The sequence below is a fragment of the Thunnus albacares genome, chromosome 2, assembly GCF_914725855.1.
Source record: "Thunnus albacares chromosome 2, fThuAlb1.1, whole genome shotgun sequence".
NCBI lineage: Eukaryota > Metazoa > Chordata > Actinopteri > Scombriformes > Scombridae > Thunnus > Thunnus albacares.
In genome coordinates, this window is record NC_058107.1 from 35,744,827 (window position 1) to 35,763,950 (window position 19,124).

General features: G+C 38.0%; 2 protein-coding genes across 5 annotated transcripts in view; both read left to right on the plus strand.

The window, feature by feature from the left end:
* LOC122967885 (ral guanine nucleotide dissociation stimulator-like) overlaps positions 1–8,351 on the plus strand; it is a 73,393-nt gene extending 65,042 nt beyond the window's left edge. For all 4 annotated transcript variants that reach the window (XM_044332703.1, XM_044332694.1, XM_044332680.1 and 1 more), the window contains exons 16-18: positions 769–1,035; positions 1,652–1,766; positions 2,236–8,351. In XM_044332703.1, the coding sequence (XP_044188638.1) occupies positions 769–1,035; positions 1,652–1,766; positions 2,236–2,411 (558 nt within the window). In that variant the 3' untranslated portion in view covers positions 2,412–8,351. The remainder of the gene's footprint in view (positions 1–768; positions 1,036–1,651; positions 1,767–2,235) is intronic.
* Positions 8,352–10,840: 2,489 nt separating this feature from the next.
* On the plus strand, positions 10,841–18,895 carry smarcb1a (SWI/SNF related, matrix associated, actin dependent regulator of chromatin, subfamily b, member 1a). Its single transcript, XM_044332732.1, has 9 exons — positions 10,841–10,972; positions 12,895–13,006; positions 13,530–13,659; positions 14,078–14,215; positions 14,962–15,089; positions 15,192–15,358; positions 15,466–15,656; positions 17,441–17,572; positions 18,613–18,895. Exons 1-9 carry the CDS (start codon positions 10,889–10,891, stop codon positions 18,650–18,652), a joined length of 1,122 nt encoding a protein of 373 aa, XP_044188667.1. The 5' UTR covers positions 10,841–10,888; the 3' UTR covers positions 18,653–18,895.
* Positions 18,896–19,124: the final 229 nt, after the last annotated feature.

Genomic DNA, 19,124 nt, shown 5'->3' on the forward strand with positions numbered 1-19,124 from the left:
ACCCTATCCTAACAATAACCCTAACAATAACCTTAATCCTAATTATAACCCTAAACCTAACAATAACCTTAATCCTAATTATAACCCTATCCTAACAATAACCCTAACAATAACCTTAATCCTAATTATAACCCTATCCTAACAATAACCCTAACAATAACCCTAATCCTAATTATAACCCCATCCTAACAATAACCCTAATCCTAATTATAACCCTATCCTAACAATAACCCTAACAATAACCCTAAACCTAACAATAACCCCAAACCTAACAATAACCCTAATCCTAATTATAACCCTATCCTAACAATAACCCTAACAATAACCCTAACAATAACCCTAACAATAACCCTAATCCTAATTATAACCCTATCCTAACAATAACCCTAACAATAACCCTAATCCTAATTATAACCCTATCCTAACAATAACCCTAACAATAACCCTAACAATAACCCTAATCCTAATTATAACCCTACCCTAACAATAACTCTAATCCTAACAATAACCCTAACAATAACCCTAACAATAACCCTAATCCTAATTATAACCCTACCCTAACAATAACTCTAATCCTAACAATAACCCTAACAATAACCCTAACAATAACCTTAATCCTAATTATAACCCTACCCTAACAATAACTCTAAACCTAACAATAACTCTAATCCTAACAATAACTCTAATCCTAACAATAACCCTAACCCATAACCCTAATCCTATCTACTACTGTAAACTCACCTGCCGCTCTGCTCTGCTGTTGTTCAGTTCTGGGAGTGTACGTCGCTGTCGTCTCTGGACACCTCGGGGATGGGCTCCAGCTCCGGTTCGGCCTCCGGCTCCAGCAGCGCCTCCTCCTCCTCGGTCTCCTCCTCCACCCCGCTGTCGGCCTCCCGCTCACACAAACGCTCGGTGTCGGCGGTGTCGAACTACTCGACTCTGTCGCTGCCGCTGTACAACCAGCAGGTGGACGACTGCTGCATCATCAGGGTCAGCCTGGACGTGGAGAACGGCAACATGTACAAGAGCATCCTGGTGAGGAAACGGAGAGGGGCTGATTCTCTCTAAAAATATATATTTAATTTACAAAAACAGTTCATAGTAGCACGTTTGAGCATTAAATATAAGACTCTTTATCTTTATCAGCAAGCTGCTTCTGCATTAAAGCTGACAAACAAACATTATTAGTAAATATCAGTAATATGTGATAAACGTAAACAAGATTGTTCTTATTTTAATGAATGAATTTAATGAATTAATCAATACTTAACTTACTTACTTACTTAAAAACATGATCAAATTACTGTGTACTTGTGACAGTTTATATAAATTTTACATTTTCTATCAAATATTCAGTTTAGTATCACTCTGGCAGATTTTGGGACAAAGCAAACTCCAGTCTTTGGTGTTCCTCAGAGATCTCATTATCTCTGAAACTCACAACTCAAAGAATAAAAACTCGAGTATTTGATTAGTTCTCTGAGGAGTCACTTGTACAGAAGACACAAGAATACTGTATAACTCACATGATATTTTAGTTTTCAGCCTCTTTAACGGATCTGGTTTCAATGTCCTTTCAACATGTTGTGAGAATTCCTTTAATTTCACTCAATATTCATAAACAGGTTTGACGTTTCTCTCACGATTTCAGGTGACGAGTCAAGATAAGACTCCAGCCGTCATCAGGAAAGCCATGATCAAACACAACCTGGATCGAGAGAAGACCGAGGAATACGAGCTGATGCAGAAAATCTCCGAGGACAAAGGTAAAAAAAAAAAATAAAAACAAAACAACGTTTGTCTCGACACAGATGTGACGAGAGTTCTGCAGACAGTCAGAGAGAAGAAGAAATAAATTCTGTTTATTTATTTTCAAATGTAAATTATTAAGAAATCTCTGTCTTTCTGGGCCATTTGTCCACACATGTCATCAGATCAGGTCTTAAAGACATTCAACTCTCTCTCAAATCTTATAAATACAAACTGCTTAAACAGTTTTTTTTATTGGTCATTAATAGTCATTGAAAAGAAGGTTAATAAAATTTTGTTGCACATGTTTTATGATGTTTTTTGCAGCTGCGGTCATGAAGAATCTCAATCTGATACCAGGAAACTGGTGTGATGTGATCCTCTAGAGAGAAGACTCCGTTAGAGTTGTTGTAACTACGGAAACAGATCTGTTTAGACTCACTACATGTCGTTTTCTTCTCTCTCTCCTGTCTCTCTGTCTCGCAGAGCTTCGGATCCCAGACAACGCCAACGTCTTCTACGCCATGAACTCCACTGCCAACTACGACTTTGTGCTGAAGAAGCGCGGCCCGACCAGGCCGGTGCGGGCCAAGAACGTGGCCAGTTCGACGCTGCCTCGCATGAAACAGAAGGGACTGAAAATCGCTAAAGGGATTTTCTGAGGAGAAAACGCGCCACTTCCTGCCCCAACTCCCCCCCTACCCTCTCACCCCCCCCCCCCCCCCACCCCCCCCTCCCCGTTGCCAGTCTCCGCTCCTCAGAAGAGACGTTTCTGTTTCAGGTCCGTCGGAGGCCAACTAACCTGAAGTATCTGAGTTTTGGTAGCGACTGGATGAACACTGAGATGCCAGAGGAGATAGCAAAGCAACCTTCCTGTGTGTTCACGGGAAGCAGAGGAGCACCTTAGCCGCGTCGCGTCATCAGGACCCTCCGGTGGACGTTAAAAGGCTGTCGCGGGAAACTTCCTCCTGATAGTTTCCAGAAGAGGCTGCGGAAGAGTTCATGGAAACCAAAGGATATCGTTTTGTAGGGAAAAAGGAAAAAAAAAGCAGCGTCGGTTTGAAATATCACGCTGCTGTTTGGGGGAAAAAGCAGATTCATTTCATTTCCATCATCTTTTGTTTACAACTGTTTACATCTTAACATCACCTGGTCAGCTTTCAAACATTTTAGTTTCACGCACTTTCAATTTAAAGCATTTTTTTTAATTCCCACAATTCCCCCCCCCCCCTACTCTTCAGTCTTCATGCACGCCCCCTACTGGCATGGAGTGTACATAAACGGACGATACGAAGCCGCAGCGAGCGCGTGCACACACAGATGTGTGTCCCAGCTGGGTGTTCGAATGTGTTTCTATTTTTCAGGGAACTTTTTGTTGTGAGTGTACCATCGCCTTTACCGTCTCACCCCCCCACCACCCCTCCTCCCCCCAGAGGTTTCCTGATGTCGGAAGTGTTTTGTGGGACCGCAGCACTGAACGTTTTGTTCTCCGCTGGACAGCCGGGACTCGTTTAAAAAAAAAAACACACCGGCGACGCTGACGTGGACGGACCTTTTAAACTTCTGAACGCTGCCATGTTACAAAAAAAAAAAAAAAAAAACCCACAAAAAAAAAAAAAGGTCTGAAAAGTGGTCTGAAATGGAGACATTGTGTCAAAATCCAGTGGGCACAGCCATGAGTCACATGCCACTGTTTTCTTTTCTTTTTTTTATTTTTTTTTTTTATTATTATTATTATGAATCGTAACCACTACACCAGGAAGGATGTGGCGGTCTTTAACTCGCACTTGACCGAAGACAAAAACGTTCCTGAGAGGAGAACAAGTGAGCTGAAAACAAAACAAAAAAAGACTGAGTGTATATAAATATCCATTAACACCGACTGTGCAGTATATTCTTTTGAAATGGACCATGAGATTTTTGTTAATAGAATCGTCACGAGATATTGACTTTTTTTTTTTTTGTTTTGTTTTATTTGTTTTGTACATTTTTTTTTTTTTGCATCTCTCTGCTCTGACATGGTGCTGCTAATTATCTTTCTGAGGAGGTCGAACAAGCTGCACCACTCTCTCTCTCTCTTTACTTCCTGACCGCCGGCCGCCATGTTGGAAGACGACAGAAACATCTTTTTTTGCTAACGTACGGAAGCTCGGTTCTGCCAAGAAAAGACAAAAAAAAATTAAATATTTTGAATGAAAGTAAAATTAGTTGATAATTAATAAGAAACTTAATACATAAAAAACTAACATTTTGTCTTTTCCTGGAATAAATTGGCTTCCATAAATCAGCGCAAAACTTAAAAATATTTAATTTAATTAAATTTGACTGTATTCTTTTGAGAGTAAAAGTGGTTTTTTTTTGGAAGAAGCCTCAAAAATGACACTTTTACCATCTACAATAAGGCACCAAAAGCAGACTTTTGAAGTAAAAGTAAATAAACTAATTGTATATATTCAAATTAATTATTATATATTAGGATAAATGTTTTCAAGAGGTTCCCAAAAAGTCTTATAAACATACAGAAACATCCAAAATTTAAAACAAACTCAATGTAACAGCAGACCGATGTTTTGATTTAACCCCCGTGGTTCAGTTCTCATTCTTACAACATGGCGGCTCTTCCTTCATATCCATCAGTAAACCGCTCTCCGAATGTGCCATGACAGGCCTGTGATGCGGACGCACACCCGCAGCGTCCTCGCTGATTTATCCAGCAGGACGTTTTTTTTTTCTCGTGCGGTGTCGTCCGCCGGTGATGATGACGGCAGCAGCAGCAGAGTCTTTTCCTCTCCGGCTGTAACTTTGATGAATTCCAGATCTGGAAAACTAGTCAAAAAAAAAAACAACTCGTCAGAATAAAGAGAAGCTCCTTTAAATCTTAAAACCTGGAGTCTGGAGAAAACGTGTGCAGGAGTCCAGATGAACGACAGCGACGCTGCACACGACTCTTCTCTTTTTTCTCTGTTTCTTTTTAAAGGGAAAATCCAACCGGAAACATCTCATCACTGTTTTTATATAAAAAAAGCTGTTTTTGGTGACGTACTTTCCACTGTTTTTGGGTCCATTTTGGTGTATTTCTTTAGTTCCTGTGGATACGAATCCTAACAGCTAGAAAATCAACATCAACACTGATTTTAAAGGGCTTCAGTTTCTCTCTGCTTTCACACATAACATTTATTTATGTGAACAATTAATCTAGTCATTTTATTTTAGTCTCTAAGATGTTGGAAAATAGTGAAAGTGCTTCCCAGAACACAAGGTGGCTTCATATGGAAGTTTTTGCCCGACTAGAAAGAGTTGAGTTTATTAATTTACACTAAACACTAAATCAAACAAATACACACAAACAAGAAAAAAATCTATATGCAGGAAGAGGAATAATAATAATATGTATACATACAAACTAATATGATTATTAAACCAGAATTAAAGTGGGTTTTTTTAATATTCTCTAAAGGATAATTAAAAATCCATATGTCAATCTAAATATTAGGACTACAACTAACAAATATTTTCATTATTGATTAGTCTGATGATTATTCTGGTTTATAAAATGTCATAAAATGGTGGAAAATGTTGAAAATGTTTCCCAAAACCCAAGATGCAACCTCTAATATATTACTCAACGTCCCTTTTTGTCCCGACCGACAAGCCACAACCCAAAGATATTCAGTTGGAATTTTTTTTTTTCTTAATTGATTCATCGCTGGGAGTCATTTTTTTTAATCAAAACAGTTGCAGATTAATTTTCACTCAATCGACTAAACAGTTAAATCGACTGATCCTTGCAGCAGTTCTGCCGTTAATCGATTACCAAAATTGTTGCAGATTAATCGACTTTCAACTCTAATCAAGTGCCGTCGCACAGCATTCTGGGAAACGTAGGAAATCACCAATTAAAGGAAAGTGTGTTCACCAAAAAAAAAACAAACAAACGCTTGAATCTCTACGGTTGGATTTTTCCTGACGAGTCGTTCATATCACCGCAGAACACAAACACTACATTTGCCTGGATTGCACTGCGACCATGTTTTGCCTTTTTTTTTTGTTGTTGTTGTTGTTGTTATTGTTGTCGTTGTTGTTGTTGTTATTTTCACCTGCATGAAGTTCATAATTCTCTTTAACGATCAAATGAATGAAGCGCCGTGATTGGACCGAGGGGGAGGGGGCGGGGAAACAGCCTGCGAAAGCAATATACGGTGAGGAGCGGCGAGCAGGGAGGGGGGGGGCGGGGGATCAGCGGCTGTCGTGAATGTTGTTCGTAAACACTGTGACCTTCGACCCCTTTCAATCCCCCCCCCCACCCCCCCCCCCCTCTCTCTCTCTCTCTGCCTGTCTTTTTTGATCGGCGGCGTCACGTCGAGCACTGTGAACAAAAAAAAAAACAAACAAAAAAAAAGGATAAAATGTCTTGTTTCCCCTTAATGGTGTCAGTAGTGAATCCCTGGTGACAGGCGTTGACCCTACATGTGCCAAAAATATGAAGGAAAGAGAGAAAAAGGTTTAACAGGCTTTCACAGTGTGAAAAAAATCAAGTTTGTATGTTTACTTGTTGTCGCATTTTTCTGAAAAACAAACACAAAAAAAAAAGGGTGAGAACACTATTTAAAAAACAAACAAAAAAAACAAACAAAAAAAAAATAAAACAGTTGTTACAGAAGCCAGTGTCGCCTCCCTGTGGAGAATTAGACTAGCATCCAAGAAACTTGAAACTAAGACGTTTGTGAGATGAAGTGCAGACGAAGCCGTCGTAGAAACCGCTCACGTGTGTCCGTATGTCTGTCAAATTTTAAAAACCGGAGCATCTCTGCCTCCAAAATCAGGTTCTTATTCCAACCAAACTTTATGTTTAGTGACAAAAATGTTGCAGCTACATTTCTGGTTGAATCACATGAAACTCTTGCTCACTTTACGGTGAGTTTTTATGCTAAGCCCCCTGTCGATTATGTGTAAAATCTGTCGAAATTAACTTTACTGTTCCTCCGTCTGGTGCTCAACATTTTAAAACAGCCTTTCAGATATTTTTGCCAAAGTTTCAGGGATAAAAACCAACACATCTGTAGTGAAAACCCAACAGAAGAGACTATTACAGACCGCGTTTACAGTATTTACAACCTGTGTTCTTATATAAACAACTCTTTGCAAACAGGACCTTCGATGCAGCGCCGCGTCTGTACAAACAGTGTTTTGGTTTCTCCTACTTGATGTCACAAACTGACTTGTGTTCAACTCTTAATGGTTTCAAAAAAAAAAATGTCTTGACTTTGGCGAGAAATGCTGCTGCAGCTAATCAATGATCAGTTGAATCTAGTCAATAACAGCTGGCTTATAACTGATGTACAGATTAATAAATTAGACCAATTTCTTAAAGGATAAATCTGTTATTATTCTATATTTTTCTTATCATCAACAAATCCCATGAAAGGACCGAATGGTTGCTGTTCATGCTTCACAACCGCAACATTCCTGGTTTGATTCCAGCCAGAGACCTTCGTTGTCATCTCTCTCTCCTCCTCTTCCTCTTTTTCCTACAACAGCTGGACACTGTAGTTTTTAATCGGGCTGCAACTAACCTTTAATTTCATTCTCAATTAATCTGACGATTATTTTCTCGATTAATCGTTTTGGTCTAAAAGATGTCAGAAAATAGTGGATTTTTTTTGGATCTATTTACTCACTGTGTTGTTTATGACACAGAAAAGCTTCATATCCTCACATTTCAGAAGCTGCAACCAGCAAATCTTTAATTATTCAATTGTCAAAAATAGTTGCATTTGCAATTGTTGCAGCTTTTAGCTTTTAGTTCTTGAGTAACGTCACTCGAACGGGAAGAAATAGCGCGTTTGTCGGGGACTGTTTTTCAGTAGTGGAAGGATCTACGTTAGGTGCTGTAGTGAGTATTTCTGGCAGCAGGACGGTGTGTATGTGTGTGTGGGGTGATCGAGTGTTCATGTTAACGTGTCATTGACGTGTTTTTAATAGTCTTTGAACAATAACGGAGATTTACAGCACAGAGGAATAAGATATATTTAGACAATACATGTTAGCAGATGAGTTCATTGTTGGTTTTGGTCTTTTGACAAGAAGAAAAGTAGAAAATAACTTTAAGACATTAACGCTACCGATGCATTTCATTTTTCCCGACATCACTTGAACGCAGCGTCAGTTTCTTCTTTTCTACAGTGTTTGGTTGGAATGAAAACTGTCAAACTTTTGGGCCTTAAATGAAAACGACAGTGAGCAGCAGCGATTCTGTGTTGTTTTTTTTTTTTCCAGCTGTTCTCAGTAACATCTGTGGTTTCTGCAGCAGCTTCGTCTTCTACTTTAAACGTGCTCGTGCTCCTCCGGCAGGTTTGAGGTTCATCGTGCACATGAGTGAGTTTCCCGAACCCCCCCCCACCCCCCCCACCCCGCGAGCGTCTCTGTGCTGATGAGGTCGATGTTTGGACTGGTCCGTGTTGAGCTCTTCGTCGTAGCCCGTTGTTGACATGACGTACCTTTTTGTGATTTGACCTGATTCTGTGCGAGTTTGAACAAAAAGGCTGCGTTTACAAGAAGAAGAAGAAGAAGAAAAAAAAACTAAAACTGGAAACCAGCTGGCGTGGTGTGTGTGTGTGTGTGTGTGTGTTTTTATTCTTTTGTTTTAAGTTTTTGTTTCGTTCCCCTGAACTGTGCTCGGGTGCCATTTTCCATTTTAACAAAAAGGATTTCAGAACTTTTTCTAAATGCAGTCTGTTTTGTTTTACTTTTCCTACTTTTCCCAAGAACACAAAAAACTTATGTAGAATACAAAACTGTCCTTGATTATGTCTTTGTTTATTTATTGATTTGTATATAGAGATTTTGTTTTGCATTGTACATTCTCTCCTTTCTTGGTTATAGATTAATATATTCATGTATATACGAATAAACATTAAGTTTATAAAAGTAAAAAAAAGGCTGTTTGTTTATTTTCTTCTTCTACTTGTGTTTGAATGAGGAATTGTTTTGGGGTTTTTTGCAAATGGGAATCTGCTGCAGCTGAATCTCTGCTGTACGTTACATAACTGGTGAAATAAATGGTTTATTAATCAGAATCAGGTTTATTTCCAAATAGGAATTTTCTCTGGTGTTGTGGTGCATATTTAGATTAAAATATACAAAGTAAAAGAAAATAAGTACCACAAAAGTCAAGTAATGGTAAATAATATAAAATAGAAATTTACCATGTTAAATTTGTGAAATATATTCAATATATGATATGAAAATATATTGAAAAGAGAGTTAAAAATGAGGATTGATTGATTTGGATAAACATGAACGTGAATACCAGACTGGAAACAGATTAATCCAACAGAAAACAGCATAAAGATGATTTAACAATTACAAAAAGCAACAAACAATATAAATAAATTCGACTTTATTTGTCCCTGTGAGGGCGATTATACGCATCAGCTTGACACCTACCTGTAGATCAACCCAAATACACACAGCTGATAGTAAAAATACTGTAAAAGAAAACAAAAGACAGTAAAATAGTCAAACAGATCATCAGGCTGGAAACTACAGAGGTTGCAAGTTAAAGGACAAGTTCACAGTTTTTCATGTGTGTCTTAAAACAACATTCAGGAGCCCAAATGAACATTAAAACATGTTTTTCTTGCTGTAATCATTCCTCCTGTTCATACTGACCATTAGAAGATCCCTTCATAATGACCTTACAATCTAAAATCCACAGTCCTCCTTCTGTACAAAAATGTACTTAAAAGTTTATCTGAAGCTAATATGAAGCTTCAAATCAAGTAGATATCTTTCAACGTTACAGTATTTTTAGTGTCAAAGTCCCTCTTTTTGTTACTATACTTCCACCGCAGCTCAACAGGGAAACACAAAGAGGGAATTTGATGATAAAAAAGACTGTAAATGTGAATATGTAAAGTGAATATGGATCAAACAACAGCCCAATTAATTAATATCAAGAGAAATATGTGAAAAAAAACTTCATTTATATCAGCTAGTCTAAGAAGAATAAAAAAACTAACTTAAAAAAAAAGAGAAATGCACATTTCAGGGATTATTTACAAGCAGTGCAGAGTTCACAAAGAGAAATAATCATTAAACATTTAAAAACTTAAACAATCTAACTTATTTTTCTTCTGTTGTTTTGTGTGAATAAAGAATTTCACCAGTAATAAGAAAACTTTCTTTTTTACATTTTTCATTGTAGCATAAATCACAAACCGTGGTATTAAAAACCTGGCAGAAACACACAAAATACAAACATAAAATAAAACAATTTAAAATAATTTTTAAATTGTTTTATCAAAAGAATTTATTAACAATTTTTATATAATACAACATAAAAATACAATAAATAACATTTAAAATAGATAAATTAACATAAACTGTCTTCAATTTAAATTTAAGGTTTGTACATTCTGGGTCTATTTGTACAATTTTACACATTTCAGCATTTTGCACACATTGCAGACCCTAATTCATACACTTCAGGGATTTACAATACAATTAAAACTCATTATATTTTCATAAATGTGTCTTTGTGTATATAATATTTTGCCGTTATAAGAATTGTGTTAATCAGCAGATTTTCTTGTTTCTCTTTCTTAACCAGACTGTTCATGATGTGATTTATTTGAACCATTCTTCCATTGGTTTCCAAAATAGTTGGGAGCAACAGCAAGTTGAAAAAAATATGCTCCATGATTTCAACATTTCAAATTGAATCTTAATCTAAGGAATTAAAAATTATTCATTAATTAATTTAAAATTAATTTCTTTAGCCTCTTCAATATATTTGGCAATGTTAACACTCATTTCATTTAGCCAAAAGTAAGAAAGGTTTTGGGATAGCATGAGTGAGGTTGAAGAAATATTTAAGTTGACAAAAAAAAAAATCAACTTTAATCAAATTTATATGTGAACAAGTTTCCATGTCTGTCTATCAGATCCAAAACTGATCTGATATTTCTGTCTAAACATTCTTTTCAAGGATTTATTGGATGTCTACATACATATATCTACATACAGAAAACAGCCTTGTGGCCAGAAGTATGTGGACAGTTTGTCATCTCTCAGCGACAGGACGTGTGTCTCGTTTGCGCATGCGCAGCAGCTCAGAGCTTTGTTATTTCTCTTCAGTATGGCGCTTAGCAAAACGTTTGGACAGAAACCTGTCAAATTTCAGCTGGAGGAGGATGGAGACTTTTACATGATCGGGTCGGAGGTTAGTATTTCACTTATTTAACAAACTACTTTATTCGCAAAGTGCTCATAAAGCAGAAAGTTATGATTTTAATGTCACCTCTCACTGACCCGGCTCGCTAGCAGCTAGGCAGCTAACGATGCTAACAGCGCATTAAAGCTCATTCATTTATTTCTGGTATAAATATTGATTCAACTGAGAATAACCGCGATGATAAAACAAATTAATGTATTTATTGATGTAACAGAATGAAGTTAGATCTGTAAATATTCGTCCTTCTGCAGGATTCACTCGGGTTTATTCGATTGAGCGAGTGTTAGCTCTCCAGCTAACGTTATTTAGCAAGTTGCTAAACAAAACAAAGCTGCTCTATTTGACGTTTTTCATTAAATTTAAACACTAAAAGTCATATTTGTTGATACAGATAGACATGTTTAACCTATTCCTTAATAGTATGTGCCGTAGTTACTGCGCAATGTATGCTAACTTTATGTAATATCTGTTACAAAGTTATTTACTCGTAAGTAATGCTAAAAAATAATCCTAACGTTACTCTCTGTGAACAAAAGCTGCACAATAAACCCGGAATTAACCAGTTACTCAGCTAATGTATTCTCATCGTTGTATCTATCTATCAATCAATCAATTTGCACCTTTCATACAGGTTAGTGCAGTTCAAAGTGTTTCACAGATAACTGACAAGCTGATAATAAGATAGAATAAATATAAACAGTAAAACAATTAGATTAATTCACACAAGAAATAAAAACTTATGAAAATGTAATCATAATAAAAATATAGATTTAAAAGCTATAATAATAATAATAATAATAATAATAGAGCGAAATAAAATAGATTAAAAAAAAACAAGGACAGATGAAATCGATGAGCATATACACACACACACACACACTCACTCACTCACTCACTCACTCACTCACTTACATATCTATGTGAGTGAGTGTGTGTTTATATGTAGTTTATATATCAGTCAAAAATTTTGACACATTTCCTCATTGAAGTAAGCGGGAACTAGTACTGTATGTGTGTATAAAGATTTCAACACTTGCAGCAGCTCTCAGATCAGATTGTTCCAGCGGCTCAGAGCATAAAAGCTGCGTCACCAACAGTTTGAGTCCTGCAGTTAAGATCAACTAAAAGACCTGAGGGGTCACACTGGTTCATACACATGTGAGACAAGTAGGCTGGTGCCAGGAAGTGCTTGAAAAACAAGTACAAGAAATTTAAAATCAATACAGAAACTGAAAGACAACCAGTGTAAGAAATGAATTTTTAATTTATAACTTTTTTTAGGTTGACTGACTCCATGTAATCAAACTGAGAATAGCTTCTTCAACCGATGACATTAAACATCATTACCAAGTGTTCAATCAACAATAAAGTATATTTAACTAAGCATGAAAAAAGAAAGAAAGATCATTTACTCATGTTTTAAAATATGTCTTTTTAATGCGATACACATGTGACAATTTATCTTGACAGATTTTAGATCATATTGTGTTATCCAGTACTTGTGATATACAGAACAAATGTAGAGCTGCAACGATTAGTCGATCAATTGATAATTTTTTGATAATCGATAATTTGGACATTCTCTTCATAAAAAAAAAGACTCCAAACGATAATAATCAATTATCAAAATAGTTGGCGATTAATTTTTAATAGTTGACAACTAATCGATTAATTAATAGTTGCAGCTCTAATATAAATAATATAACATAAAGAGTATTGAAATTATCATCAAAGGACAAATCTACAAAACAATGTGTACGAATATAAATGCAACATATGAATCTTACAACCTTTTTTGCAGCCTGTGTAATCAGAATGACATTTTCATTTCTGTGTGCGTGTGCGTGTGCGTGTGCGTGTGTGTGTGTGTGTGTGTGTGTGTGTGTGTGTGTGTGTGTGTGTGTGTTCAGGTGGGAAACTACCTCCGTATGTTCAGAGGCTCGTTGTATAAGAGATACCCGTCATTATGGAGGAAACTGGCATCAGTAGAAGAGCGGAAGAAGATAGTGGAGTCATCACACGGTCAGTAGAGTTCAGTCCTAACAAACACGTCTACGAATAACACATTTAAAGACGTAGATCGTTTTATACAGAAAGAAAACAAACAGAGAAACTACAGCTGAAAACATGATTCATAACATGATTTTTCACTCATATTTTTGATTATTTCTGTTCAAAGAATTATTTACTAATTATGTTATTATTTTGAATATTTTTAGCTGCTTTTTTTCTATTTGACTGTTTGTGTTTTTCCTTATTCTATTTTTAATTTTTTTACTACTGACTAATAGTTTGAATTCGGGAATTTTCCTTGGGATCCATAAAGCATCTGTCAGTCTGTCCTCCCATCCAATCAAAGACTGATACGTCTGTGTAATAAAAGCTCAGAAGAAGAAATATTGTGAACATGGCACATAAACCCACATGCTGATTATCTGAGTGTATCTTTTTACTTTAGATTGACAACATGTTATTTTGTCACAAGGAAAAAGGATTATAATGAGAATAAAAACACATTCATGTGGACTCTGCTCTTGTTGTTCAGATCACGGTTACACTCAGCTGGCCACCAGCGTGACCCTGCTGAAGGCTTCGGAGGTCGAGGAGATCCTCGAAGGAAACGATGAGAAGTACAAAGCTGTTTCCATCAGCACAGAGCCGCCCGCCTACCTCAGGTACCACAATCACTGTGGACAGGACGGTGTCTGTAAACGAACTATAACGTTGATGACAACAGAGAGGTTCGACTGGCTAAATGTCGCTTTCACAGAAGCGCAAGAGGAAAAAACTACAAATGAGTTTGTTTTAGTAACAACAAGTGTCAAAGCAGCGACGTTCAGCAGTGATGTCTGCAGGAAAACATGAGGAAAAAAAGAGATTAAAGCTCTAATTCAACACAAAATGACTTTTTGGGCATCATGTGGGCCTTTACAATTATTTATTGTTTACTTATTTATTTCAGGTTTTTAGATCTCAGGATTTATTGTCCTCTGTGAGGTTGAACATTCAGCTCTGTGCGAGAGTCTGAGTTTCTGTTTTTAATGTGATTCTGTATTGATGTTCGTGTGTCTGGACGTCTCGGTCCGTCTCCAGGGAACAGAAGGCGAAGAGGAACAGTCAGTGGGTTCCAACGCTGCCCAACAGCTCTCACCACCTGGACGCGGTGCCCTGCTCCACCACCATCAACCGCAGCCGACTGGGCCGCGACAAGAAGAGGACCTTCCCACTGTGGTGAGCCACCAGAGTCTGAAATCACTACTCAGTATTTAATAGACTATAGTGAGCTGTAGGTTTCTCATCTATTGAAGGGAAGCACTGTGAGGTTTTTAGTAATAAATAGTGTTTCTTTTTTTGTTCCATTAATATTTAGGTCATAGTACAGAACATCTATTAACACCTTAACCCTTTAGACATGAAGTCATAAAGTATCAGAAAGTAAATATAGGTTTAAAAAATAGGGAGGAACTGCTGGTACAATGAAATAAATTAAATGTTTTTGTTTCTCTAAATGTAGCTGATTGTTTAAATTTTATATTTAATTTAACCTTTATTTTACCAGGAAAAACCTCACTGAGATTAACAACATAAAAGCAACGTAACACAGACACATGACAACCTCTCGTTCATCAATATTATGTCATCATCAAGTAAAACTACAACCTTAAAACATATTACTGATAGACACTTAATGACTCAGACCACATCTGGTATATAAAGAATTAACAAGCTGGTCTGTTAGTGGTTTAATTGGTTGAGTTTTCTCTGGACACTCAAACAGTTTCACCAATCATACAGTAGATTTTAAAATTGTAAAACAGATTTTCACAGTTTTCTGATGTTTTGTAGACCAAGAGATTAATGAATCCTCAGATTAGTTGCAGCTTTACTTTAAGAGTCAACACACTTGCCGTTTGTTTACCAAGTATACAGTGAGCGCCACAGTTTTACATGTGTCACTTCCTGTTTGTCTCGTCCAGCTTTGACGACCACGACCCAGCAGTGATCCACGAGAACGCCACTCAGTCTGAAGTCCTGGTTCCGATCCGCCTGGACATGGAGATCGAGGGACAGAAGCTCAGAGACGCTTTCACCTGGAATATGAACGGTAAACTCCCATCATCCCTCTCTCTCTCTCTCAGCTCAGAGAAGACATTTTTATTAAAGAGAAACAGAAACGTGATATTTCTCGTCTTTTTGAAACGTTCAGAGAAACTGATGACGCCCGAGATGTTCGCTGAGATCCTGTGTGACGACCTGGACCTCAACCCTCTGGCCTTCGTCCCCGCCATCGCCTCCGCCATCCGACAGCAGATCGAGTCTTATCCGACAGACAGCATCCTGGAGGACCAGACGGACCAGAGGGTCATCATCAAGGTGACTTTATAACCTGCTAATAAGTATCTTTAAAATATCATAAACGTGATACTCTCTGTGCAGATAAGTTATTTTCTGCCTGTTGATGAAACGTTTCCTGCTTCCAGTTGAACATCCATGTGGGGAACATCTCCCTGGTGGACCAGTTTGAGTGGGACATGTCCGAGAGGGAAAACTCTCCGGAGAAGTTTGCCCTGAAGCTTTGCTCCGAGCTCGGACTGGGCGGGGAGTTCGTCACCACCATCGCCTACAGCATCCGGGGTCAGCTGAGCTGGCACCAGAGGACGTACGCCTTCAGGTCGGTACCGTCTCACAGAGACGAACGTCAGACTCAGAAGTGTGTCCTGATTGTCTTTAAACAGTCTGTATTCAGGTTTGAAAAGACTCACAATGTTTAAACCTGATGAGCCTGAGAGGAAAAACACAAGTTGATAGAATTAAGTCACCAAAATAAAGACAAACCTGCCGTGTAGGTATTTTACTCTCTAGTTACTCACCTAAACTGTGAGATCAGCTGTAGATTGTGCAGGTTAATGATCATAAAGATTATTGACCATTGAAGAGATGATCACCCTGCTAACTGATGTATAAATCCTAATCTGTCTGCTTATTTCCTGCATGTTGGTACCTCCAGCACATGTGACAGGATGTGCTAACTGATCTGATTTAAACAGACTCAGTTCTTCCTCCTGACAAAGATTTCACATCACAGAAATATAATCAACCCAGATGTTCCTGAATTTTCCCCCCAAGTGGGATGAATAAAGTATCTGATCTAGATAAACTAAAGGCTGCGTTATGGCTCCAGAAGAGTTCATACAGTTTGATGTCCAACCTCATTGGAAATGAAAACTAGGGCTGCAAATAACAGATTAATCATTTTTGTGTATAAAATGTTAGAAAATGTTGAGAAATACCCTTAAAGTCGATGGTGACACAGCCCTCGTTAACCCGACGTACTCAGCTGTTTAATCTATATCTTCTTTCTCTGTTGCGGCTGCGTTTTGTCCGTTTTGTGTGTTTTTGTTTCATAATCGTGTCTGCTGAGAGAGTTTCAGCTTAATTTCCCTCCTCAAGTCTGCAAAAGGAATTTCCTGGTTTTGAAATTTTTTAGGGCGTTGCACAAACAAACTGTGTGGAAACGTCTGTCCTGTTACATCTCTTTCTTCTTTTTTTTTTTTTTTCATTTTGTTCGTGTCGTTGCCATGGTGACGTGACCTTTCACCTCTTTGTCTATAGGGAGCTTGTCGGGCCGCTGAAACCTGCTGTTTCATTTTCAAACAGTAAACCAGCAGATTTCTTCGTCCTGCTTCAGGTTTTCTTTGGGTTTTTTTTGGTACATTCGCTGCTCTGCTGCGTCTTTGGCTGAAATGTAGTCGAGACTCTGCAGCGCTGCGGAGCTGCAGCCTGTTTCCCAGGACCTGAAGTCAAGTCAAGTATTTCAAAATCCAGACAGCAGCACTGATCTGTGTCACAACTGGACATCTGCTGTGGAGGAAATATGTTTATTTTTCCTGCTTATTTCATGATAATTAATGACGATTTGTAATCTGCTGTAATCTGTTCACAAAGTGAAATTGGACAGAGTTGAGCCGTTGACCTCTGACCTTCCTGCTGTTTATCGAGGGTGTGACCTCTCTCCGTCTTTGGCCTATATGTGCTCACAGTGACGCTCACGTGCACAGAGTTACAAAAACAATAGATCACATCTGTGGTTAGACCTTCTCACGCTTGTTTTCACACTTGTGTTTCCACTGAACTGAGACGTTTCTAAAAAAAAAAAAACAGCAAAGTCAGGAATTTGTTTTTTCTTTCATGATCCGTTCCTATTGTTGTCCTGCTCACCCGGACCGCCACGTATCAATATTTACTTATTGTAACAGAATGTCAGCTGTTCTGCTTTTAAAGCTTCAAACACAATCTACATATTTCAAGATCCAGTTCTGTGTCTCATAAGTTTTTACGTTGATCAGAAAACATCTGATCTGAGTCACACGAAGGGAAAAAAATCACAGCAGCGTCGACATGAACTGAACCCGGTTCAAGTGTTTCCTCTCTTTGTGTCTGTGGTGTTTTTTCCAGTGAGAACCCGCTGCCCACGGTGGAGATAGCCATTAGAAACACAGGTGACGCCGACCAGTGGTGCCCCCTGCTGGAGACGCTGACAGACGCAGAGATGGAGAAGAAGATCAGAGACCAGGACAGAAACACGAGGTGAGTGATTGTTTATCCCAGAGGTGTCAAACTCCTTCTCATCGAGGCCTCATCAGCATAATCATTGCCCTCAAAGAACCAGATGTAACTTTTAAATGTAATGTAAATAAATGTAACTACTCCTTAATGTTAAATAACTCTGAATGTTTTACTGATTCAAGGACATTTAAACAATTTGTTGTTTTTCTTGAAGGCTATTTTTTAGCATCCTTATCTCCGTGTTTGGTAGATTGTTCTCTTTGATCACAGACGCCTCATAACACAAAAGACAGACATGTTTTCTTCTTCCCGTCTTTCTTGAAACTGTCTTCCGTCTGCATCAGTTTTTCTCTTTCTGGACATTTTGGGGTCATTATTTATTTATTTCTCAATTCCACTTGTTGGGAAAAATCACATTGATGTGGAGACATTACGGTCTAGTAGCAAGATACCGTCACTTCCTGGGTAACATAATCAGCATGCATTGTGGGAAATCAGACCTTTTTCTCTCGCAGGCCACATTTGGCCCACGGGCCTTGAGTTTGACACATATGATTCATCCTGGCAGATCAGGTTTTATGACAAAACAAGTAAATTTAAAGATCACATTCGGGGAATCTGTAGTTTTTCTGTTGATAAAATGATGAATCCAATAATTATTAATCAGCAGGGAAACTAATAATTAGTTGCAGCTTGTATCAGGTTATTAAAGTTTATAAAAACTCTGAAGTTTGTGTTCTTATGTTTTCATTTCAGTAGCATTTACTCAGTTGTAGTTGTAAAAAGAAAAGTGATTAAACAGATTTTAAATCAAACATAATCTACAGTCCAGTGTTTTGTCTCAGTTTACTTTCATCTACGACAAAGAAAAGCATCAAATTCTCATAAACCAGCAAATATTTTGGCTTTTTTTACTTTAAAAATGAATGAAAATGATTTTTTGCTCATCAGATTAGATGCAGATATATTTCATTGTTACAGCTCTATTATTACCCTCCGCTGCTGCTCTGTATGTTCAACAGGTTTTTTTGTGACGTTTCTGTTTCCGTTTGCTTCAACAGGCGAATGAGGCGACTTGCGAACACAGCACCTGCGTGGTAGACGAAGCAGCATCGCCCCCCCCGCCCCCCCTCCTGCAGGAACGGCGCTCGTCTTGTTTGTTTGAGGAACGACCACAGTTCACAAACATCAACGACAAAGATGCTCCTCCTCCTCCTCCTCCTCCTCCGTCGCGCCTCTGGACGTCTCCTTTGCTCAGCCGGGTCCTCAGTCAGCCGCTCAGCGTGTTCTTTTGTTTTTTTTTAATTTTTATTATTAATATTCTGTTCTGTTTGCCCCCCCCCCGGTAGAAAAATGTCCCTCCTTCGTGTTTCCCCCTTTTATGAGCCTCAGCGTGGAGAAGCTGCTCTCTCACTTTGACCACTGACTCTATTTACCTGACCAGAGGGAGAATTAAAAACACACAACCAGTCTCAGATAATATATTGTTTTGTTGTATTTGTTGTCTTTTTGTACATTTTAATAATTCTTACAAAATAATAAAAAAAAAAGTGAATGAGCTTGAAATGTGGTT

Coding starts and splice junctions, on each gene's coding strand:
- smarcb1a (XM_044332732.1), top strand. CDS start 10,889: ATGGCGCTTAGCAAAACGTTTGGACAGAAACCTGTCAAATTTCAGCTG. Junction 15,359..15,465: donor ACCAGAGGGTCATCATCAAG/GTGACTTTATAA, acceptor TCCTGCTTCCAG/TTGAACATCCATGTGGGGAA. Junction 15,657..17,440: donor CAGAGGACGTACGCCTTCAG/GTCGGTACCGTC, acceptor TGTTTTTTCCAG/TGAGAACCCGCTGCCCACGG.